The 24805-nt window shown below is 39.8% G+C and overlaps 1 protein-coding gene across 2 annotated transcripts; it reads left to right on the forward strand.

Moving 5' to 3' along the window:
- Positions 1-104: 104 nt before the first annotated feature.
- Positions 105-24616, forward strand: rnf19b (ring finger protein 19B). Of its 2 annotated transcripts, none has more exons than XM_053612652.1 (10): positions 105-1075; positions 13029-14248; positions 16656-16855; positions 17579-17723; positions 17870-18032; positions 19097-19211; positions 19742-19882; positions 20021-20210; positions 20324-20458; positions 21293-24616. In XM_053612652.1, exons 2-10 carry the CDS (start codon positions 13662-13664, stop codon positions 21690-21692), a joined length of 2076 nt encoding a protein of 691 aa, XP_053468627.1. In that variant the 5' UTR covers positions 105-1075; positions 13029-13661; the 3' UTR covers positions 21693-24616. The 2 variants fall into 2 exon arrangements, with proteins under 2 accessions (XP_053468627.1, XP_053468628.1); XM_053612653.1 differs by lacking the exon at positions 105-1075 and adding an exon at positions 5342-7864.
- Positions 24617-24805: the final 189 nt, after the last annotated feature.

Here is a 24805-nt window from a genome sequence, read left to right on the forward strand (position 1 = left end):
GAGAATGTTATGTTAAATGATTAAATCAGTATGATCCCAAGGTTCCAAAATCTCTTCTTTTAATAAATATAAAATCATAATCGTTTGTAAATTACTGCAGTATAATAGAAATGAAACAATATGGACGTTTATCTCCCCCTATAGCAGAACACCCTGTCATGTTTTATTATTTATGTAACTCATCCCATCTTTATACATCACCAAACTGATGTCAGTTATGTGGTTTCTATTTGTGGGGTGTTTTTTTTTTTTTTTCTGCATGTGTTGGGAATACTAATAAAAAAAACCTCATTCTGTTATATGTTTCTTAATTATAAACATATGGAAGTACGACATATTTTAATAAATGTAAAAAAAAAAAAAGAATCCTATTCAAATCCAAACCGCTGTGGTGTAGGGGGAATAAAACACTTAGGGATGTCGACGGGTCACATGACCCCGTTGTTGATTGTTTTCCTAAAGCGGCCCGCCCCCCAGTGTGTTATTGCTTATTCAAGTCATCTCATCGTCATTATTATTATTATTATTATCATCATCAGAAACAGACTTTTGCTCCATATTTCTGTTTTTCCCCGTTGGTAGGGGGTGTTTTATGTTAAAACGAGTAAATCAGTAAGTTCTTTCGCTTCTAGAATTTCACCTGGAAATAACGTTGATTTCGTAAAAGTAGAAACGCCCGTTAGATTTCTGTTTCGGCCTGAGTGTTCAAACCGCTTCCTGTATCCGCGCACTGACCAATCGTAAAGGACGGTGTGTGACGTCACGGGGCGGGGTTTCCAGGAGCTCGCTGCTCGTGAGCAGGGGCTTTCCTCAATGACGTAAATGAAAAAGAGAAATGAGCTGCGGCTTTGATCGGCGTCGCTGTGTGTAGAGAAGACAGCGTACAAGAGCAAACAGCTCAGCTCATCCAGCAGACTGAGGCACTGTGCGCGTGTGTATGTATGTATGTGTGTGGTGTTCATGTTAGTGTTGAAGAAAAGCCTTCCTCAGAGGAATTAGTTGAATAAATAGAGTACACGGAAGCTCGCAGTCTAACGCCCTGTGCTCATTTACCCCGATACTGATCCGGTTTAAGGTACGTGCCTTTGTGTTAATGCGCATGCTGATGCTTGTGTTAATGAATGATAGTACATGTATATGTTTATCAATACAGAGGATGGATTAATCTCCTGTGTGAACCAGTGCGATGATCAAATGAATGCGGACAAGATTTTTTTTTTTTTAACTCCGTCATCTTGGGTTTATTCCCACAACAGGTTTATCATCTGATATTATCCACAAGAACAGACTTTATATATTGGTTATATTTTCGAGACATGACGTTGTTAGGTGTCATGTGTAGGTGGGCTTGGGTTTATCTCCCACAGACTTCACACACACACACACACACACACACACACACACACACAAAAGCTGTATTATTTGAAAGCTTTCCTTCCTGTTCATATTTCATTTACCATTCCGGTTTTATTCCTGATCTAATCCTAGGCCTGTAGCCTGAAACCTTTTTCCGCCTGTGTGCTTGGACAGTGCCTCCATTTCCAGTGAAATGTAACACAGGCTTGGCTTCTGTCCAGTTTCAGATTAAATTCAGAGGAAAGTCAGTTGTTCCAGTGTATAATGACCTGCATGGTGCTGAGCACCTCCTGTATACTTGGCATTCTTTTCTTTACATTTACATTTGTGGCATTTCTGACACCCTTATCCAGAGCGACTTACATTTATTTCATTTATACACCTGAGCAGTTGGGGGTTAAGGGCTTTGCTCGAGGCTCGTGCTGGGGTTTGAACTCACGACCTTCCGATCAGTAGCCCAACGTCTTAACCACTTTTGTTCATGTTTACATGGCGTCTGTACAGTTTACGGAGTTTAATCTGTCATTTAAGTCCCTCCTGGAAAAGCCATCTTAGCCTGAACAGCTACCAGTTGCCCAAACACAGATTAAACTGGTAGAACAGTTTTTTTTTTACCAGCTGGTTATTTTCCATCTTTCTAATTACATGTCGTTACTGTTGTGTTCATTCATTAATTCATCTTCAGTAACAGCTTTATCCTTTAACAATCCTAGGACTATCCTATGACTAACAGTGGTCGCAAGGCACAAACACACCCTGTCTGGGATGTAAGGTCAGTGCAGGGCACAACGCACACAGACATTCACCTTGTGACAGTTTAGTATAGCCAGTCTTCATTTACATTTGTGACATTTGGCAGACGCACTTATCCAGAACAACTCGCGTTGATCTCATTTTATACAACCGAGCAGTTGAGGGCCTTGCTTAAGGGATTTGAACTCACAACCTTCGGATCATTATTCCGACGCCGTAATGTCTGAGTTCCCACTGCCCACTGCCATCATGACTATTGGCATATTTTGGAAGGTGTGAGGAAACCAGAGAACTCTGAGGAAACCCATGCAGACACAAAGAGAAAGAGTGTATACTGTAAAACTGTGTGTGCGCGTGCATGGTGCCCTGTTATACTGATGTTCCATCCCGGGTGTATTCCCACCTCACATCCGGTGTTCCTGGGATAGACTCCGGATCCACAATGACCCTAAACGGGATAAAGCGATTACTTAAAATAAAATAAAAGAACGTTTCTTCTTTGGTTTTTGTGTTTCAGTAATACTCCGCTGCAGATCCATAATGTGACAAAAGTCATCCCTAATATAGGCAATTTTTATAGCGTGAAAGTAAACAGTTATGTGTTTATGTCTTGATGTCGTGGCCTGATTAAGAACAGGACAGTTTTAAATCATACGTGGGGATTATTTTTTTCTGCGTGCTGCTCAGTTGAATGTTGTGATTAGTGATGTGTATCTGCAGGTCTTCACTTTCACCTACAGCTGAACACATGAAGTGTAGCAGAGAGGTCAACATGATAAAACACGGTGCTCTGTGTGTTCTGTGTAAGAATGAAAATTTCCCTCGACTCCAAATCAACAATCCGAACATATTGGTTTAGTGCATAGGGTTTTTACAGGGAGACAAAAGCACATCGCTTGTTTCTACAATTTTGCAACAGAGGCCGTTTATTGGTTAAATACTTTTTTTTTTTTTTTTTTTTTCCCCAAAATATATTTTATGTTAATGGGAAATGGGGTGGTGGTGGTGGGGGCCCTGTTGTCAGTGTGCAAGGTTGATAAAGCCACAAAAGTCCTCATGATCAGTACTACACAGTGGCACTGACCTACCTTTAGTCTGTTGTCAACCTTTCAGAAAACTCCTGGCAACAAATGCATTCAGTATCCAGAAGCATTGCTTGACCCTTGCCACAGTCACGCCATGTTTCCTCTCAGGTGACTGCAACACCGGGGCAGTTACTATCATATCTTACCTTATCTTATCTTACCTTAGTATTCAGAGTTCATCTGCACCTGCTTTTTTTTTTGGTAAACTTGTTGTTCAGGAAATTTCGATTTACTTTTCCACCTTATCCTCCTTAAAGTTTGTTTATATTTGAAAGCAAGTGGCTTGAACAATATGTTATGTACCTGGGATACAGATGCGTTTAAAAATAGCACAGAGGTGTGTTGTTTATACGTTTTTCCCTACAATTATCCTAAAATGCAATTTGTTTGTCTGCTAAAATTCTACTAAAATGCTCACAAAATAAACAAACAATTCCGTGAAATTCAGGTGACATTTATTAAAAATCACTTAAACATTTGACAGAGGTAAGAATTGGAGGTGATGCATCTACTTACAAATATTAATTAATTTAACCAACATTACAGAGATGGTGGAAAGCATTACAACCTACTGTAACCCCCAATCCTCCCTTTCTGTCATGTTAACCTTGTGAAGAACTTTTGGCCTCGACATTACTGAGCTAGCTAAGTTCCTTTAGTCACTGACTGTCTGCACCTGTTAACCAGCATTAACATTCACGGAATGCATGAAGAAACACGGCTCTAACCCATCCTCCTAATGCTAATTACTACAGCTTGCCTCGTCCAAAACACTTGCTAAATGTAGTTAAGGTTAACGCACTCTCTGTATTACATCATAGTGAACAGCTGTAATGCTACGCTATTGTTAACTTTCAAAAAGGTAATGGGAATGTCTAACATTACCACGAGCTGTATGCTAAAGTAATGTTATCAACTCAGAGGAGCGTCTAGGTTAGCATCACTCATCCCTACTGTGATTAGTGATAGCATCCAGCTAGCTAACCCTAACTCAGAGAATCAGATAAGATACAGACCCAGAGAATTGTAGAATAAACTCGGTCCATATTTCACAGCCAACACTGAGGAAGCAGTACGTTATGTTCACTTTTGAAGCCGTTGTGATTGGTAAAGTTAATCCTCACTCACTGAGTTGCTGTTTTATAATGAATACATTTTCGAGAGCTCTCTGTCTAAATATCACAATCTCAGCCAGGCATTTTCAGCAGCATTAACAGTAAATAGTGATGGACGCTAATATAGCTGCGGTCATTTCGTTTCCTCACCTCAGGACTCCGACTCCGCTGTTACGATCAAAAGCTCAAAACAACAAGCATTCCCTTTGAGGCGAGTTCAGAGTTTGAGGATCAAATCGGCAGTGCGGTTCAATCCGCAATGTGATTGGACAATAATTTAACAAGTTGTGTTGGTCACTCGTGTGAAATATTTTTCTTTCTTTTTTTTTTTCTTTTTTTTTAAAGTCATTTATTGGATAATTGAACACAACACGTGTTGAAATTAGTAATAACACAAAACGTGTGTAGGATATGAACACGTCCTTTCTGAGAGTGTACCTGGGACTAGTAGGCTATGGCTAAAATGCCGTTTTTATGTCACAACCATCTCCTGGATCAAAGCACAAACTAGTGGAGATCATTTTTGTGATTTCCCTGATTCTAAAACACCCTTTGACTCATTTAATAATCCCAGAACTCTCAATAAAATGTTTTTGAGGTATATCATTGATGTATTTCTGTAACTTAGGAGTTAGCTGACTACTTGTTAGCTTATTTGAACTGCTACACAGCTGGATGCAAACAAAAAAAGTAGCTCCACTTAAATTAAAAGCTAATCATATTGGCTAATCCTATGAATACCAGTTGCCCATTAGATATTTAGGTGTGTGCTCAGAAGCAAAACTTTAAAGCAAGCAAAAACAAACCAAAGGTTAAAAACTCATTTTAAAAAAATGGAAAACTTAATAAAGAGGCAGAATGTTTTTCCTTATGAAATTTGTTTCTTTATACTTGTATGGGCAAAATATTGTTATTATTATTATTTTGATTCTTGGTATTTTGCTTGTAGGTCTTGTCATTTTATTTACTACTTAAAATCTATACTCATGTTATTATCCTGCTGTGCATTAAAAAAAATATATATATATCTTTGTACCCCAAAATCATCCTTTCATTTAAATTCAGTTTTATTGTGTATTTAACAATACAAAAAATGTCACAAAGCAGCTTCATAGAAATCCGGATGTAGGTTTAGATCCTTAATGAGCAAGCCAGAGGCGACAGCGGCAAGGAAAAACTCCTTGAGATGACACGAGGAAGAAATGCTGAGAAGAAGCAGACTGAAAAGAGAACTCGCCGGATAGTCGGATCATAAATCATTATAAACCATTAGTCTTCTGCACCTGTATACTATCAAGTTAAACAGCAGCAGATGTGCTAAAAGGATGTTCAGTATGAGCATATTGTTGATAGGAATGGGGTGGACACAGGACAGTCTTTGCGATTACAGCAGCAGTTCTTAGGTACAAGTCGACATTATCCTGGGGAGATTATCTTATTAAATATATTCTTAATTATAGTTTATTAAATTTGTTTAAAAAATGTTTTAGACATGCAATAGTGTTTTTTTACTTAAAGACTACACCTACGTTGTTACCCTGTTTCAGAAGCAGTGAGGACCTCTCGGTGCTGATAATTAACTTCAGCTGCTCTGTGTTCAGCCCTTTCAGCAGATTGAATCAGCGGATTAAGAACACGGCAGCTTTAGTCATGTTGCATCTTAAAGGTGCATTAGTCAAGATTGGAGATCTAGCGGCTGAGTAGGTGAACTACAACAATGTAGGAATGTTTTTTGTTTTTTGTTTTTTTTTTTCCAGTTCATTTCGAGTTTGATTATGGCATCACTTTCAAATGATGAGCGGCTGTTTATTTCGGACATTCCAAGACGTTGTTAACGTTGTTAATTAGCTATAGCTGATAAATGTATAAATTAAATTTCTCCGTCTTGGAAAACCACTAGCATTGTTTGTTCTACTTGAACTACATTTTCCTTTTAATTTTTTTCAGGGCAGTTCGTACAGGATTTTGCAGAATACATTTTTTTGTGATTATTGCCTGCCAAAACTGCTCAGTTTTGCGGCATCTTTTTCCAATATTTGAATGGGCACAGTGTTGTTTGTTGGTAAATGAGACTTTTAGCTGTACTCCTGTTCGACGCATGTGAATCGAAGACGGCTTTGGGTGAACGTGCGTTATGATGACATCACATGACACGTCTTGGCCCGAATCTGCAGAAAATCTACAGTAATTTTGAAAATTTGCAAGCTCCTCTGATTTATTTCAGGGTTAATTTCTGCGATCACAAAATCTCACAAGCCTGCAGGGACTGATCAAGTACAGACTGTTTCTCTTTATTTCTGCTTACAGTAAAATATCTGGCTGTGCTGGGCTCTTACCTGATTCTGCTATGTTTTCCTTTTTGGACAGGCTGAGTTGGGGGCGGGGTGAAGGGGTGTTGGGGAGTGTCTATAAAAAGACTGACAGCAAGGCCATGTAAGCACAGACAGTTTAGTTTATTATGGGCTCAGTTTCCTCAGACCATAATGTACATGTATTGATTCCATTGCTTAAACAAGAATTTTAAAATCATGTTCTACATCTTTTCCAGATTATTTGTCCTAGTAAGAAAAAAAATGACTAATGCACCTTTAATGCTGTGTAGAACACCCCTCCATTTATGTGACTGAGAGTACAGTTTGTACTCTGCTCTTTTTTGATGGCAGCTGGTTAGGATTTATTTATAATTAAGGCCACCTTTATTTGAGCGTAACCATGAGCGTATTTAGCATAGTGTTTAAGTGATATTAAAACCTTTGACCTTTGACACTACGACTCGGTGGTGGTCTCGTGATGCTTAAAGAATATTATGTTTCTTGAACTGTACTGTTAGTCGGTTTGGTGGTTTTGTAAAAACGTGAAAATTATCAACAGCGCTCACACACACACACACAGTTATTTAGCCTCCCTTGACTGAGCACACAAAATTGAACGAATTAGTTCATTAGGCCGTCTGTCGCTGATTCTTCCAGTTTCTGGATAAGCCCGCTTTTGTGTAGCTAATCTGTAGTGTGTTACACCATCATCCTCTAGACTAAATGGCACACAGCTAGTGCATGTGTACATTAAGCTCAAATTACATTTTCTTCAGCATACCGTCAATTAGTTAAACAAATGCTTTTACAGGAATGTGTTTATATAAGTGAAACAGTAATCCAGTCGTATCAAGTTCTTTTCCTGTTCTTATAATCATGAAGGAGGCTCTGAGAGCAGGCCCGAACGTGTGTATGACCCTGATCACCCGTACCTGCTTAGCTGCAAATGTGACTCCAAGTATTATGTAACAACAAGCTGATTCAGAGGCACACCTCACGCAAAGCTGATCGTGTAACCTGTGTGTGTGTGTGTGTGTGTGTGGATGGCAGAAAGAGACGGAGAGGGCCTGAGACGGAGCCCCCGTTAGTGAGCCGCTGACGGATAGCGTGGCACTGCGGCAGGGTCCGAGCTGATGAGGCTAAAGTGCTGAGATGCTCTTTCAGTGTCTGCACAGGCTGGAAATGCTGAGACCTGATGAATGAGAAGCTTTGCTCGTGCTTATCTTCCAAAAGAGTGATGGAGGTTTGTGAGGATAGAGGGCATAGGCTTAAGTGTATGGAGATTTGCACTGTCACTAGAGCATCTGTGATGTTGGGATTGATCACTGAGGGCATCGTGTTCAGGAGAAACTATTAGGCCAAGAAAGTAAAAAAGAGTCAGTCTCATCATTTGAAACATATAAATAAGTATCATCTGTACTTTCATATGATAACTTAATATTGTAAATGTAAATCTGTTCTGTTTTTATCTCCCTTTTAGTTTCTCCCTTTCTCTCTCTCTCTCTCTCTCTCTCTCTCTCTTACAACTTTAATACTAATAATATTAACAATGCTAATATTGCTACTACTACTAATAATAATAATAACAATAATTTTAAAAAATAGTAATTAAAAAATGTCACTTTTAATGTTTTCAAGGAAGTCTTTATTGTCCTTCAGATAAGGGGGTGGTGGTGGGAAAGGGGAAAAAAGAATGAATTTGACAAACCCCATGCTTTGTTTTTACATTTTTACGGAGGGTAAATTACTACCATCGTTAGAATTAATTCCTCTGCAACTAATGCATATTCAAAACCTTGACACGACATGGATACAGTTACAATCAAAATTATTCGACCCCCATTGCAAATCAGGTTTATTGTCAATTTACAGACTTTCAGCTGTTTGCAATGAACAAATCAAACAAAAGCAACTGAAATAGTTCGACACGACGAACGCTTCAAGTGGTTTCCACAAATTCAACTGAAAGTGCAACTTAAAATCACTTCTCCAGTTTCAAAATGATTCAACCCCTTCATGGCAAGCATCTTTAGTACTTAGTAGAGCACGCTTTTGCTGTTATGACCTGCTGCAAACGAGATGCAGAGCTTCTGGCAGCGTTCCTGAGGAATCTTAACCCATTCCTCATACGCAATGGCCTCCAGTTCAATAATATTCTTGGGTTTGCGTGCCGCAACCGCCTTCTTCAAATCCCACCAGAGATCTTCTATGGGGTTCAAGTCAGGTTTCCTGATACATCAACGAATCCATCTCGCCTTCCACACGCTGCAGGTTTCCAGTGCAAAGCAGCCCCAGAGCATCACCGAGCCACCACCATGCTTGACTGTGGACAGCGTGATCTTTCTTCATTATTCTTCCTCCAGACGTACCGCTGATCCATCGTGCCGAAATGTTCCATTTTTTTTTTTTCATCGCTCCACAGAACATAATCCCCAAACTTCTGTGGCTTATTTATATGATTTTGAGACGACATTTCTTGTGCTTTTGGGTCAGTAGTGCTGTACGTCTTGGATTTCTGACATGGAAACCTTCTGCGTTTAGTATGTGCCTTACTGTGCTCACTGAAACATCAGAGCCTGTGACCACCAAGTCTTGCTGCAGGTGTTTTTGCAGTCACTTGAGGGTTTTTCATAACCTGCTTTCTCAGAAATGTGGTTGCGGCCATTGATGGCTTCCTTTTTCTGCCCCGTCCGGGTATCTCGTGCATTTTCTACCCCTAGCCAGTTCAGGCATTTCATGTGTTCCAGCTCAAGCGCACCTGGTGCAACTAATGAAGCCCTTGCTTAGTTGGATCAAGTGTGCTGTTGTGAGGGATTCTATTCAGAGTGTTGAATAATTTTGAGACTAGAGAAGTCATTATAAGATGCAATTTCAGTTATTAGCATTCGATGTGTTGAACTGTTTCAGTTGCTTTTGTTTGAGTTGTTCATTACAAACAGTCTGTGTAATAACGCATGTAGAATATATATTTTGGCGTGTAACATGTTCTGAACATTGCTTTGCATTCATTAGCTTCCTGTTGCTTATCAGTGCAGTGGTGTTTTTGAAATCTGATTGGTTCGAGCTGCTTTATTTTAGTGTATTCGGTTTCTTCAGAACTTCATAACCAGTGTGTTGCTAAAATTAGCTGCTGTCAAACTGATAAGGAATTGTTGGGGTATTCGAACTTCTTGTGCCAGAGGAGCTATGAAGGATGCCACTGTATAGTGCCAGTTTCTCCCTTTTTGAATGTGATATAAATATTCTCTTATAACGTGTCTGCCTTCAACCTCTTGTATTTTCTGAGCAGCTTTTTTATGTAATATTCGACACCCCACTTCATCCTACCGTACCTGTTATAACTGCCAGATTGCTTGGCAAACCTTTGTCCGTTGTCTGTGACGTATATCTTATTAATGCTGCCACATGTCATACTCCCGCCTTCTGATCTAGTTCGGAGACAGACAGGGTCACGGCAAAATGTTCTTCTTTTTTTGTTGTTTGTCTTTTATTTATTCGAGCGTCCTGTCGATTTTGCCTTGTGTTATAGCTTTGATGTAACCACAATTAATTATTCTAATAAATAATTAATGGAAATTATTTAGTTGTTAATAAATAGTAAAAACAGAGCTACGTTTGCCTCTGCTTTCCATTCGAAATCAACTGTACATAGAAAAAAGAAACATCACAACGATAACTAGATGACTATGTAGATCGAATTATATCCCGGTTTGTCAAAATAGCCATGTTTTTCACCACTTTAATCATGATGGGAGAAATAATAAAGCCACAAGCCCCTAGCAACTAGCTCCAGTCCTTTTAAATATAAGTCTGTATGAGTAATTAAGATTACTGATTGTTGACAACAGTTACTTTTTAACGTGCAACCATTAATGATTAATTAACGGCTACAAACAAGACCTCGATTTGAAATGGTTATGTTTTTATGTTCGTTTTGCACTGGTGCTTCATGTTACCATTTTTGACTCTGACCAAATGAGAGACTTGTTTTGAACATGAACACAATAAAGGCGTACTTTTCTGTCCAGTCCTATTTAAACATTCTGTTTTTGTTATACAGAGTCCACAATGTCTTAAATATCATGTCAGTTCATGTTAGTTTTTTTTTTTTCAGTATCGTGATTAGATCTGACACAGTGGTTTTCGAGTTCCAGGTTTGATGCGTTGGGTCAGCATTTGGTTCTCAGGCAGCAGCAGTAAGAGTAAGACCAGAATACACTGTATAGATTCAGTAGATCCAAATTTTCCAAATCTTCCACTTCATTACATGTGACTAGATTTGGGTTCACTTCCTTCAAAATTCCAGTTCAAGCACAAGGAGTGGCTGATTCAGCCGGGAGCTCAGAAAGTATTATTGATGACTGTTTGTAAGGAGGAACAAGGGTTTGAATGTAGGCGTTTGATTTACCTGTCGTCTACATGTACATTGATGTCTTTGCGTGTCGAATCACCAGCCAGTGACTAATACTCCTAAGACCTGATTAACATTTTGGATACAGAGATGGATCAGTAAAAAAAAAAAAAAAAAAAAAAAGTTATTGTAGACTGAAGCTATCGTTGCTGCTCTGTGGTTTAATAAACATTAACGCCTTACAAAAGCTTGTTCTCATGTGTTGAAAGGTGACACCTTGTTCTAGCGAACTCTTGCTTGTCCACCCACACACTCCACATGCACCAAACCTCACCAAAGAGAGTACAGATGGTTATTATTTGTAATCAAGTTCATTAGAAGAGTCTGCTGCTTCCTCTGAAGAGATACTAAAGTGGAAATGTAGGGTCACAGTCACTGGGGGACCACCAGTGGAGTTGTTTTTTTTGTTTTGTTTTTAAAGAGTATATGGGCGTTTCTTTTGTTTTTGCACAGGCCTTTCTGACTAAGGAAAGCACCATGAGGTATGGTCTGTGTGTGTGGTTGTGTAAATAACCTGGGTCAGTGTTATTTGTGAGTGCTATTTTAAACAATAGGATTATTATTAGGGTCTAGGGCACATGTTGTGCAGGTCATTGCATATGACTGCGAGCGTGGGCCAAGATTTCAGGTCACAATAATTCCTGTTGGCATTAACGTAGAAGTGGGTCGCACTGACTCCAGTCGTAACTCTCAATTTCCATCAAGATCACAAAACAGGAATCCGTAGCACGTTCTCTTTTAGCCTACTCGTCTGTTTATGAGTCCTGAAACTGCGGGAAAGAAATGTTTCAGATTTCTTTGGAAGAAGGAAAAAAAAAAAGATGCAAATGTGTTCGCAAAACTCATGCCCTCTATAATGAGACAAAGAAACTGTCTTGATATGAGCTGTAGTGCACAGCACACGTCATTACAGGTTAGCTTTGATCGTGGTGAAAGATAAGAGTTTAGGTTTGAGCTGTTGCTCTGAGTATGGCATTGCTCCCTCTCCTATCGCTTTTACTTCTGTTCCCGTAAAACAAAGCTGCACCGCAGGGGCAGATGGCCAGGGGTTAACAGAGGAAATCGGGACATTAAATGTGCCTTGAATGTGTGTGTGTGTGTGTGTGTGTACACATAACTGGTGGGTTTAGGTACTGTATCTTACACACAAATAATCTGAAGCCATCCTGTAATATTGCCATTCTGTATATGCAGTATATAATGTAGTAGTCATATATATATATATATCTAGTGTGTGTGTGCGCGTGTGCATTCATAAGTGGCATAGTCACTGCGATGGTCCGTGTTTGTGGTGCTGGTAGTGAGGATCACCATGGTAACCGCACTAGTAGCGCAGTGTGAAGTGGAGAGACAGAGCTGAAGAGTGTGTGCTTGTGCATTTACGCGAAAGCCAGAAGGTGTCAGTGAGAGTGAGATAAGAAAGAACAGAGAGATAAATGAACAAAGAACTGAAGAATTGTCACCATTGGCAAATCGCTGTGGTGTTAAAAACATTTCGGGATGTGCTGGGATCTTCGTTGTTAATTGTTTTCCTGTAACAACACAGCCTGTTGTGTTTTATTCCTTATTAATACTTATAACCTGGCACACCCACATCATATAATAATGCACATGAACATATAATAATAATAATAATAATAATAATAATAATAATAATAACAACAAGCATATACATAAATACATGTACAGTGTTAAAGAAATAGAGGCTTGTTACAGTTGAGCGTAGACTGGGTTTTTTTTCAGTGGCTGAAGATATGTTTGTTTTCCATGTTACTGTTTGCTGGTGTATTTCTGATTACATGACTCAGATCTCATGTGGTAATTTTGCTCCTACTGAGAGGGAAGAGTTAACAGTGAAATCGAAACAGCCAGTCTGAGACGAGGTGCGTGTGTGTGTGTGTGTGTGTGCGTGAAGGAGGGGGGTACAGAGCATGCTCCTTTTCACAGGCACACGGCTCTTCATGCTAACTTCCTGTGTCATTTCTCTTCCTTACAGACAGGCCGACTGAGAAGGACAGGAGACGAGCAGCTCAGCACAGCCGTGTGATTCAACCAAAGCATCAGAGGATATTAATCTGAGGACGCTCTGAGACGGAGGACATATTTTCTGGTGTATATTATATTTCATGTTGTTTTAGAAGCTGACAGCGAAGTTTTTTTGTTTGTTTGTTTGTTTGGTTTTTTTTTAAAACTGAAACCCCCCAATTCGACTAGTAGAAAAAGTAGAAAAGTAGATTTTAGAGCCTGTAGTATTGGAAATGATGCATGTTTACTTGATTGTTTGCTAATCAGCCTGCTTGAGTGTTACAAGAACAAACCCGTAGGATGCCAAGGGGATTTTTTTGTTTTTAGTTTCTCTTTCCGTTGCGTCAACCTTTTTCAGTAAGATTAATCTCCGTTTCTGTTGTTTCGTGATCAGCGCAGAACAAAGGTGTGACTGTGTGACGGGAATCTTTCACTAGTACTAGTATCAGTAACTGGATATCTGAAAATCTGATTTGGGACAATACTGCGCTTTTTTGGCATCTGAAATACCTGAGACAAGAGTCCCTATTCGAAGATTTTGGTTCATAGTCAGTTGTACCTTTATCAGGACAGAATCTAAAGGAAATCAGATCTTTCCTGGGCAATGGGATCAGAAAAAGACTCCGAATCACCCCATTCGTCTGTCAGTGGCATTCCCAATCCTAAATGTCGTGGTCCGGGCAAGAAGCAAGGCAGGATCTCCTTCGCCAACCTCTTTCACAGCAAACGTGGTTCCAGGAAGAGCAAAGCTAATTCGGGAACACCTTTAGCGCAGCAGCACAACCAGCAGCAACAGCAGCTCTTTCAGCCTCCCACTCCTACTGCTGCCTCCCCAGACCCTCTTACTGCCGACCCGGCCGAGCCTTTATCCTCCAGCCAGGCCTCTCTGGGAGGACAAGAGCTCCTCGAGTGCCCACTATGTCTGGTGCGCCAGCCACGGGATCAGCTGGCAGAGCTTCAGGGCTGCAGTCATCGCTCTTGCCTTTGCTGCCTGCGCCAGTACCTGCGCATCGAGATCACCGAGAGCCGCGTGCAGCTCAGCTGCCCCGAGTGCGCCGAGAGGTTGGTGCCCAGGCAGGTGGCACTCATCCTGGACGATGCTGCCCTGCTGGAAAAGTATGAGGAGTTTCTGCTAAGGCGATGCCTCGCCTCAGACCCCGACTGCCGCTGGTGTCCGGCTCCAGACTGCGGGTAAGAGTGAAAGTCAAACCGAGCACTTTCTAGGACGCGTAAACCTCATGTTCTACTCACTACTTAACAAGTGACTTAATCTCACTGACCCAATTTATCTTTTTTACTCAACGGTGATACAGTTGTAAAAGCGCACTAGGTCCTTACTGTGGAATTATAATGTTATATTTGACCGTTCTGTGATTTTGAAGTGTTTCGTCTGTCAGTAAGGTTAAATCAGAGACACATACACTTCTCACATCTATTCAGAGGCATTTTAATAGCGTGAACTAATTTTTGGCCAAAATATATAAATATTATAGATGCTTACAATTCTGACGGCAATGCCTTCGTTACACACGTCAGTCATATAAGCCGTATTTAACACCTTGTTACATCAGAATGATGTAAACAGCATTTAATGTTAATTCAATCAAATGAAGCACATTTCATTTTAAAAACAGTGTGTGTTTAGGGGGAAAAATATAATCCTTATGTGCTGTTCGTTACTTAGGAATGTTGTTTCCCATTTGCAGTTTTAACCTTCATTTGAGAAATATCTAGTGCATCCTCTTTTCCTAATGGCAATTGGGAGTATAAATATGAGAGAGTGAGGAAATGGAGCATTTAGTAACATTACTTTTTGGTTGTACAAACATCTACAAGTTTTTGGGGGTTTTTTCAAATACTGAAAGAGTTCAAATAGTATAGACAGAAAATAATAATAATAATAATAATAATAATAATAAGCAGTTATAGAAGTGAGGAATATAAGTCAGGATTTTACTGACAAGTCCTGGGAATTTAAAGGATAACATGAATAGCTTTCAAATTGTCAAACGTAAGAATGACATAGCGTTAGTAACCATAACCAGATCGAATGATAAGTTCCTGCCAGCTTTCATTCACTGTTAGCAGTTCAGGATTTTCAGCTTGAATCTGTATATTGTGTATAGGAAACTTCTTTTTTTTTTTTTTTTTTTTTTTTTTGTCTGTAAATGTTGAACACGGTGAGTATCCCTGCTTTTGGGGCTTTTCTGTAAAATGTAGGTGGTGCACTAAAGGTCAGAGAGGGAGGGAGAGAGAGAGCGCATAAGATGCCAAGTTCTGTGTGGGAAGCCATCAGAAGATGTGTCATTTGGAGAGTATATGTTTACTGTGCATGACATTGTGGCATTTAAGAGATTTGTCAGTCTCACTAGTGGGTTGATGACCTACATATCAGGGACCTGCCTATGTCTGTCTTTTAAGTCAGCACCACTCCTTTTCCAGCCTACAGACGGGAGTTTTCAGAAAGGGACGTTTCTGTTTTTTTTTTTTTTTTTCTCGAGGGAAAGAGAGATGCATCTCAGTAGCAGATGTAATGGTTAGTTTCCATGCTGCTTTCATGGTTTCTCCGAGTCAAACTGTAGCCTGTGTATGATTTTCATCTCGAAACATTCTTTCCCAATCTGAAGCTTCTCTTTCCATTTTACTGTCAGTTGCCATGGCGACTGGGATGCAGTTCGGAGCCAGCGTTGCTAGGGGTAACAGGATAGGGATGGGATTTAATTAAAGCGGTCATTACCTCCTTACTGGACCGTGGATGTGTTCTATAATGCGTGTTTCTATGATGTATAAAGTCACGTATTTACTTCCAAACATGTTGGGTTTTGAAAGTATAATCCTTTTTCTAAATTGTTATTGATGTTTGTTGAACTTGATCAGACTAGTTTGTTTATATGTAGGCTTTCCGTGGAAAATTTGTACGGGGGGGGGAAAAAAAAACCGTCCTTAATGGCGTAATCTTGTGTTTTTAGCAACACGTAACAACTTGCCAGGTAAGAGAGCTGTTTTTCAGGTTTGTTGATATTACAAAATGAAATTAGGTACACCAGTGTGGCGTTTTGGATTAACTCCTTAACGTCTTGCTTATTATTTAGTTACTACAGTACTTTTTTTTTTGTCGTCGTTATTCAGCCCAAAACAGTTTTCAGCGAGGATAAATACAACTGAAACGCATACAGAAAGTGTCAAATTCTCCCATTGAAATACGTTGACGGAATATCTCTTACAGTAGTTTGTTTTACAGCTACCCAATCAACCCCACACAGACACACTCAGACACACACAGCACAGGTGTACACTGTAGGCTCCAACGTCTCGCCCTCAAGTCACTCTTCTTCCTTATTTTCTCCCTCCTTCTTTTCTTTCTTTCTCTTTAACATTCTTCAGAAGTCCACTCGATTGAAGTCAAGTTGACATACTGTATACGCCATTGTAAACTGCACCCATGCAAGCTTTTTAAAAATGTATTTATTTTTAAAATCATTTTTATATACACTTTCTCCCTGCATGTAGTATATAACCATAACTGTGCTCTAGGTAATGCTAGAGTATTGTAACCTATCAGAAAGCTCCCCTGACCTGCTCTCGTCTCTTCTGCCAGATTTGCCGTCATCGCATCAGGCTGTGCCAGCTGCCCCAGGCTTGTATGCCGCAGGGAAGGCTGTGGCGCCGAGTTCTGCTACCACTGCAAGCAGGCCTGGCATCCGAACCAGACATGCGACTCGGCCCGGCAGCAAAGGGCACTCTCCCTGAGAACACACAGCAACCACTCACCTAGTTACGCAGCCGATCAAGGGCCCAGTGAGTCCATCTCAACCACTTCATCTTTCAGCCTCAGCTTTTATACTGCTGATGCGTTTCTTCAGAACAATATGCAGTGTAACTTGAGATAAATCATATCAAATAAGAACTAACAGTGTTTAACAGTGTGTTCACGTCATGTTGTAACGACTGTATATACAGAGGAATTTTTCAAGCTCATGTCCCGAGCTTTAAAAATGTGTCGTTTCTATAGCAGTGCATATCGCCAGTTATTGATACACTAATGGATATGATTACAAGCAGTTTTCTTAAACCCTGCATTACAATGGACTACTGATGTAATGTGAGAAATGCAGCAGTTTACACATCCTGATTAATTACATCCATAGCTATTGTTAACTGTGGAATGTGCTTATGGAGGTTTAATGTCAGAGTTTCCTGAAAATACAGATCTTCCAATTGGCAATTAGTAGTCTGAAATTCCTCGACTGTACTATATTTAGGGCTGATAAACTAATATACTCAGTCTTTACTAGTACATCTCTAGTTTTTAGCTTGTGAAATATATTTTCAGCCTATATTTGACCCAAATTTACGCTTTTTCAGTAATTCTGTGATTTCACAGCAAAGTGTTACCCCTGTTAATCGCTCGAAAACTCTTACACTAGCTGACATTTGGATACAGCTTCCTCAGCATACTTTGCTACAGGAGCCTCTGTGTGTCTCTGCTTATATTAAACCCAACTCCATTCATCCCCACAGCTGATGACATCAAGCCCTGTCCCCGATGCGGCGCCTACATCATCAAGATGAATGACGGAAGCTGTAATCACATGACCTGCGCTGTGTGTGGCTGCGAGTTCTGCTGGCTGTGTATGAAGGAAATCTCTGACCTGCACTACCTCAGGTATCTCAGCTCTCATCTCAGATCAGTCTTCAGTAGTTGCTGATAAACTCCTAGAATGTCCTTAAAGTGTGTTGTATTTTGCCTCTCTGCCCACATTCGGTCTCAACCCATGCTGGGTTTTTTTTCTTTCTTTCTCTCTTTTTCAGTCCATCAGGTTGTACTTTCTGGGGGAAAAAGCCATGGAGTAGAAAGAAAAAGATCCTGTGGCAGCTTGGCACTCTTATCGGCGCGCCTGTCGGCATCACGCTGATCGCTGGCATTGCCGTGCCTGCCATGGTCATTGGCATCCCGGTTTACGTAGGAAGGAAGGTGAGACACTGATCTGCTGCGCTATCGATGATCATTCCATGACCAGCTCCCTTTATTGTGCAATTCTGGGAATTTAAACATGTATAGTAGGGTGTTTATGAGGAACTGCTTTTGAATAATAAATGATTTCTGGTCAGCGATATGGCTGAGCACTTCCTTGTTTGTTCACAGTATTATCATCACACTCTGTTATCCTTGCAATGCTATCTATTAGGACATTAGCCAACATTACTAAAATCAAGTCGCTGTTTCCCTGCATGATAATAAGAACAAGACAAGTGAAGGTATATGGAATGAGTAATGAAAGATTTGTGTAATATTTCTCAATACGAGATTATTATATAAACAAATATAAGACCGGTTAGTCTATTTTTAGACATATTTAATAATTTCATGCTTAAAACGGTCTTATTCCAAAGACAGATAATTCTGCTCCTTATTCTTGAAATAAACGCTTGAAAGGAGCACAGTTATATTCCAATAGAATATGGTTCAAGCTTGAAATGAGTAACGATCTCTAGAAATAAGATTGATAAGCTTGTATTTATTTAAGTCTAGTTAAAAATATTAATTGAATTTGCCTATTATCAAGATATTTTGTATTTGCTAGGCTATCATTTTTTGTAATGTACGTGAATGGCTTTACTGAAACAAGCTTCTACGCTTTACGGCATTTACCGCAATCTTCATTGTTTCGTCTCGGAAGAGAGAGAAAAAAAAACTCCCTGAACCTTTTCCCCAAAATGACCAGCACAATACACCAAAAATCAAGAAGTCTCACTTCCCCTGAATTTTCCCACATATACTTAGACTACGAAATGCACCACATCCACACCAGCGTAAACGCAGACCCCAATAAACAGGAATTCACCGGGAGCTTTAAGTAAAATGCACATTTCTTATTATAACGACTCAGCTTCCTGGAGTGCAGTTCATTTTCCATTAAATCCGGTGCTATGTAAAGGAAATTACGTGTTCATGTTTAAGCACTGTGTCACCGTGTGCATTTGAAAGCACCGTGTCAGCAACGCATTGTCATGCTATTTTTACTTTTCCTGGCACAGATATATGCGCATTATGAGGGGAAGAAGAATTCTCAGCACAGGAGAAACTTGGCCATTACTGGCGGTGTAGCCTTGTCAATCATCACAGCCCCAGTTATTGCAGCTGTCAGTGTTGGTAAGTTTTCAGAGAAAAAAAAATGGAATGGAAAAGTAAAGTCGATTCAGCAATAGTGCACGAGCAAGAGTGCGGTTATACTGAATATTGGCCCAGCTGTGATTGGGATTCGGTGAAATTGGCGTCCCTTCTTCCTTTTCATCTTCACAAGTTTTCCTATTTTAAGTCTAAAGTTATATTCATGGAAAAAAAAAAGTATTTGTTGCCATGTCCACCGACGATCTCGTTAACACTACTGTAGTGAATGTTTCAAACTAGGAAGTGGAATTTAATGTAGTGAACACAGACTAGCAGAGTGATACACAGTGAAACATCCCAGTGTGGTAATAATAAATATCAACACTCTTGTTACACCACTCATCCAATCAGATTAGCGGACCAGAACTAACTGTTGTGTAATAACTGTTTATAGTTCTTTAAAAAAAAAAAAAAAAAAAAAGTCTGTTTTTTTCAAAGCTTGTTCCTAAGAAGTATTCCTGCAGTTACAAGTAAAGACCTGTTTATTGATGAGTCACTTGTCATGCTCTTAGGTATTGGCGTACCGATCATGTTGGCATACGTGTATGGTGTGGTGCCAATCTCACTGTGTCGCGGTGGGGGCTGTGGGGTTAGCAGAGGGAAGGGACGAGGCGTCAGGATTGACTTTGATGAAGACGATGGACCCATTACAGGTAACAGAATTTGTTGCAACACGACATATAATAATAATAATAATAATAATAATAATAATATCTTGCTTATGTTATTTACGAATAAATCTTTTAGTTGTCTTTTGTGTTTTAATGTTTAACACATCTTTGCTCATCTAGTTGCCGACGCATGGCGAGCGCTGAAATCTCCCAGCCTTGGTGAGAGCAGCCTAGAAGGAGCAGCCAGTGGCCTTAGCACCACCTCACCTAGTGAAGGCCTGTCTGTGGCCCCCGGGGGTCTCGTCGACACGCCCCACTTCAACACACTAGCCGGAGGAGCTCTCGGAGCCCGGACGGGAAAATACAGCAGGTGTGACCGAGTCTTAATAATAACCAAAATCTGTGCGTTTGATTCATGGACCTGATGTAACCCTTCTAACTTTCAGGTCAGTTTACAGTAATTGAATTGTGTTGTTGTTTCAGGCTGGAGGTTCAAGGCGCTGAGATTGGAAAGGAAGGTGTACACAGAGAGACGGGAAGCTTGGGAGCAGGCAGTGACTGCGCAAGCACTCGAGGCATGGCAGGATCCATTACCTCCTCATACACGATACCTGATAGGTGTGTGTGATTCACTGTTACTCATCAGTCTGTCTGGATTTAATGTGCAGTCAAGGCAAGACCTTGATAAGATTCCACTTATATACGATTCCAGCGAAATATTTCCAGCAGGCTTTGGCAATAAAGGAATTGTTCTGATTATGAAACTTTTCTTTCTGCAGTATACATCATATTTACATTTGTGCAGTTTTTTACAGTCCTAGGACAAACAATGATCAGTTTAACTATTGGCATTTCTCTTTCTGAAAGTAATGGAAATATTATATTATTAAATATTCTATTCTACTATTATTATTATTTTTTAATTATTTATTTTGCCTTTATAATTGCCTCCAATCGTATAGATACCCTGGTTGACAGCTGGTCATGATATTCAATGTAAAGGCTAAAATCTAATCTCTATCAATAGCTCAACAGTGAAACTATTAGGGTTGAGCGATGCATCACATCACAAGGTCTCACGGATGGCATAATTTCACATTTTTGAACTGTTTCACTGTGTACCAAACACGGCCAGCATGAAAGTTCGTTCAAAACTAAACCTTTTGTGTAATCAGTGCTTTGTTCGAACAGCAAGTGTGCGCTTTAATCCGTTTCCTTTTAGCTTCTCTCCAAAAACATTTTGGGGGAGGGGCTGGGTGGAAGAATGAGAGAGTAAATAATCCATCTCATTGACATCTCAACTGATGTCAATTGATCATGTAAATGAATTATTCTTGACAACAATGACTACAGATCTGTCATTCAGGCTGTGTTTTTTTTTTTGTTTTGTTTTGTTTTGTTTTTTTTTGTTTTTTTGTATGTCGTTTCTAATATATTTGTGATGTATTTCAGAGAAGGCACAAACCTGGAGATTCAGGTGGACATTGAAACCAAACCCAGCCATCTGTGTTTAACCAGTGAGGAGGATCTGGCTCCCCGCGCTTGTGCCATGGCCGCTGCCTCAGCAGAGGAGCCTCAGGACTGCAGCTCTCACCGAGGGAGGGTTTTATCCCGCTCGTCTTTGGGGATGTCGTCAGGAGGCTCGCTCCGAGAGGGGCTCGGTGACGTGACGCTGGCTCAGCCCGAGAGCATCCGCAGTGACCTGGAGACCTCCGATACGCAGTCAGATGACATCGCCGAGCTCACGTCAGAGGACTGCGACTCTCCTAACCCTCCTCCTCAACCCACCTGCCGAGCCCAGAACTCCACCGACGGCCTGCACTGCCCCGATAACGTCATCCTTTCTGTCTGAAAGGACCAGAGAGCTTTGACTACTTGTTTGTATTATTTTGCTTTTTTAAAAAATATATATAATAAATAAGACAGCTTACATGCTCTCTGGGGAATTTGGTGGCTTGTATCTGCCTGTTGCTCTGTCCATCTTGCCTAAATTACTGACAGGGCTCTACCTCTACGATTCAGACTGTTAGTCATTCATGTACCAACTGGTGCAAAAAAAATGCCTTGGCTATCGAAGCAAAAATTAAATAAAATAAATAAATAAACCATTGCGACAAGAATTCCTGTCAGGAGAGACAAAAGAAAAATAATGCTAGACAAGTAATACTGAAAATAGTATCAAGCACACATGTAAGATTCGTGAGGAACTCTGGAAAACGGTCTATATATGGACTGTAATGTTTTTTAATGTATGTTGGGAGTGAGTGTATATCTTTTTTTTTTTTTTTTTTAATTTATAACAAACCTGGAAATTGTATCGTTTGCTGTATGCATGTGTATGTATGCATGACCCGCACTTGTATGCAAGGATACAAGTGCAGTATGTAGTAGTTGCACTGACCAAGTTTGCACAGTGATAAGACGTAAACGGACCTGCACGTGAGTCTCACCTGCACAGAGAATGAAGTTCAGTGATGGAGGAGAGGCACTGTTATGTATGGAACAAAGCACGATTATGGGTTAATAAGCAATGGTGGGGGCGTCGTTGCCATTACCAGCCCTAAGCTGATTATTTTCCTGTAAAAGGACCTCCTGAAGTGTTGTATTCCTCTTATACCACAGCAATTATGCCAACAATTACATTTTTTTTTTTTTTCATTTATTAAACGGCGACAAACTTTTTATCTATTTATAATTACATTTATGGAACGTCTCAGAAACGGGTTTGTTCTGAAGACTTTCCTCTGTTGGATAACCTAAGGTGAAAAAAAGAGAGCTTTAACTCTCTCGAACTTTTAACACTAGGGATTTTTTTCCCCAAAAAAATTGCTGTATGAACGCTTCATCGTACCGGCAATTATGTTATTTTTTTAAATCTGTGGATGCGGAGCGCCTGTAATACAAGTTCTTACCATGATATGGTACCATATCAGAACGAGCTCCCTCTGACCAATCAGATGTAAGAGTTTAGCAGTGCTGTGGTAAAGAAGACGAATCACTTCACAAGCATACGGTTCCATCTTAATCCTTGTCTGTCTGCCTTAGAGCCATCACTCTCTTCATCGTACTCTCAGTCCCTTTCCCACTGACAACACTATGTGCTCATGTCTGCTAGTTTGTGTGTGTGTGTGTGTGTGTGTGTGTGTGTGTGTGTGTGTGTGTGTGTGTGTGTGTGTGTGTGTGTGTTATTTGCGAGTTTGTATTAAATATCAAAGATTTAAAGCATCGACTGTCAGAAAAACCACCTGATGCACTTTTTTTTTTTTGTAATAAAGCCTTGTATTATCATGGACTCCCTGCAATGTGTTTGGACTTGAGCGTTTCTGAATAATAAATTTAATCAAATCATCAGCTTCTTGCACTTTATCCCAGTATTTGTCATTGCCCTGAAAGCTAGTCTTACTTGTATACTTTGCATCTATCTGATTCATTTTCTTTTAATTGTACCTCCCCAAAATGACAAACCATTTGATTGTATACTATTTGTTTGTTATATTATTGTGGAATGTAATGGAATATTATCCTTTTTCTTTTTTTTTCTTTTCATATGCTGCATTTTTTTTTGCTTCTTATGTGTCTTCAATTATAAAAACTTAATCATAAACTAATGAATGTTATTTCATAAAAAAAATTAATTGTGGTCTTTCTTTAAATACCAGCCCTGGAAATGTGATCCAGTCAACACAGCATTTGGGCTATATTCGGGGCAATGTGCTGAACCTAATTAATATTGATATGAAAAACAGTATTAAAAGAACACTTCTTTCTTGCACAGTTCGTGCCTCGACACAGTGCACTTGGCAAAGACGAGGATTATGAGAATAAACATTTATGTGTTGCAACAGCTCGTTTTGTATTTTCTGTTTACAGTCTAAAGATGGCAGACATTTCCCGCAGATTTCTTAGTCTAGTATTACAGTTGGTTCCAGCCTAAAATGAAATCAAGCTGGCTAACTGAGCTGTCATGTGTTAGATGTGTTAGAGAAATTCGCTGAGTTCAGTAACCAGGAAACCAAAGTTGAAATTCCCTGAAAGTCCCCAGATACAGATAATAAACACATATTCCACATTATGCGGCATAATATTGTGTGTATGTGAACAGTTAGCCATTGTTTCCAGATAAACGCAACCCAAAAACTACCCAATACCAAATAATAATAATAATAATAATAATAAATTTCAAAATCTGCTCACGCAAAACCAGTTGCAGTGATTTTTAATACTATCATGACTGATTATAATAACATCATGACAAAATCCCAAACTGTACATCAGGGGCCGACAGGCTGTCTGAGGGGCGGAGGTGGTGGGGGAATAATAAAAAGGTCACTCCCTACACACAGTGGGGGGAAAAAGACAGCACCTGTAGGGCATAAATCCTGTTATGCCTTAGAGGCAGCCTAGAGGGCATGTTTTCTCACAAGTAGGAGCACCTAGAGGGCACTTCATCTCATTTTCTCCACTGGAAGGGATGCCGTTAGTGCACTTCATCACGTTTCCTTGCACGTAGAGGAACCCTGCAAAGTACTGCACCATGTATTCTTCACTGTAATGGCACACTATAGGGCACTGTATCAGGTTTTTCTACCATACAGGCACCTAAACCTAAACTTATGCAGTTATTTTACCCAGGGGAAGGGGGACCCCTGACTCTGCCATTGCCCTAAAATTTATAATGTATTGCAAACTTTAACAGTAAAACATCATACCGTACATATTTAACAACTTATTATTAACCCTTGTACTGTTCATGTCCAAATTACCTGTTAAAATGTTTTCTTTAAAACAATAAAATAAAAATAACAACATAAAATGTTATGTTCATTTTCTCTACTGAACATGAAAAAGGACTCATTCAGTTGTACTATTTAGTGCACCTGCAATCCCCTTCATATTTATGTTACACTGGTTATATTTGGGTCATTTTGACCTGAGAATTAAACAGAGTATAAAAACTGGTGGGAA

The sequence above is a fragment of the Ictalurus furcatus genome, chromosome 24 (genome assembly GCF_023375685.1).
Source record: "Ictalurus furcatus strain D&B chromosome 24, Billie_1.0, whole genome shotgun sequence".
NCBI lineage: Eukaryota > Metazoa > Chordata > Actinopteri > Siluriformes > Ictaluridae > Ictalurus > Ictalurus furcatus.

What these genes read in the sequence shown, in the direction of transcription:
- rnf19b (XM_053612652.1), top strand. Translation starts at nt 13,662, where the DNA reads ATGGGATCAGAAAAAGACTCCGAATCACCCCATTCGTCTGTCAGTGGC. An exon ending in TGTCCGGCTCCAGACTGCGG is followed by an intron (nt 14,249 to 16,655) that starts GTAAGAGTGAAA and finishes CTCTTCTGCCAG; the next exon opens with ATTTGCCGTCATCGCATCAG. An exon ending in TATTGCAGCTGTCAGTGTTG is followed by an intron (nt 19,212 to 19,741) that starts GTAAGTTTTCAG and finishes TCATGCTCTTAG; the next exon opens with GTATTGGCGTACCGATCATG.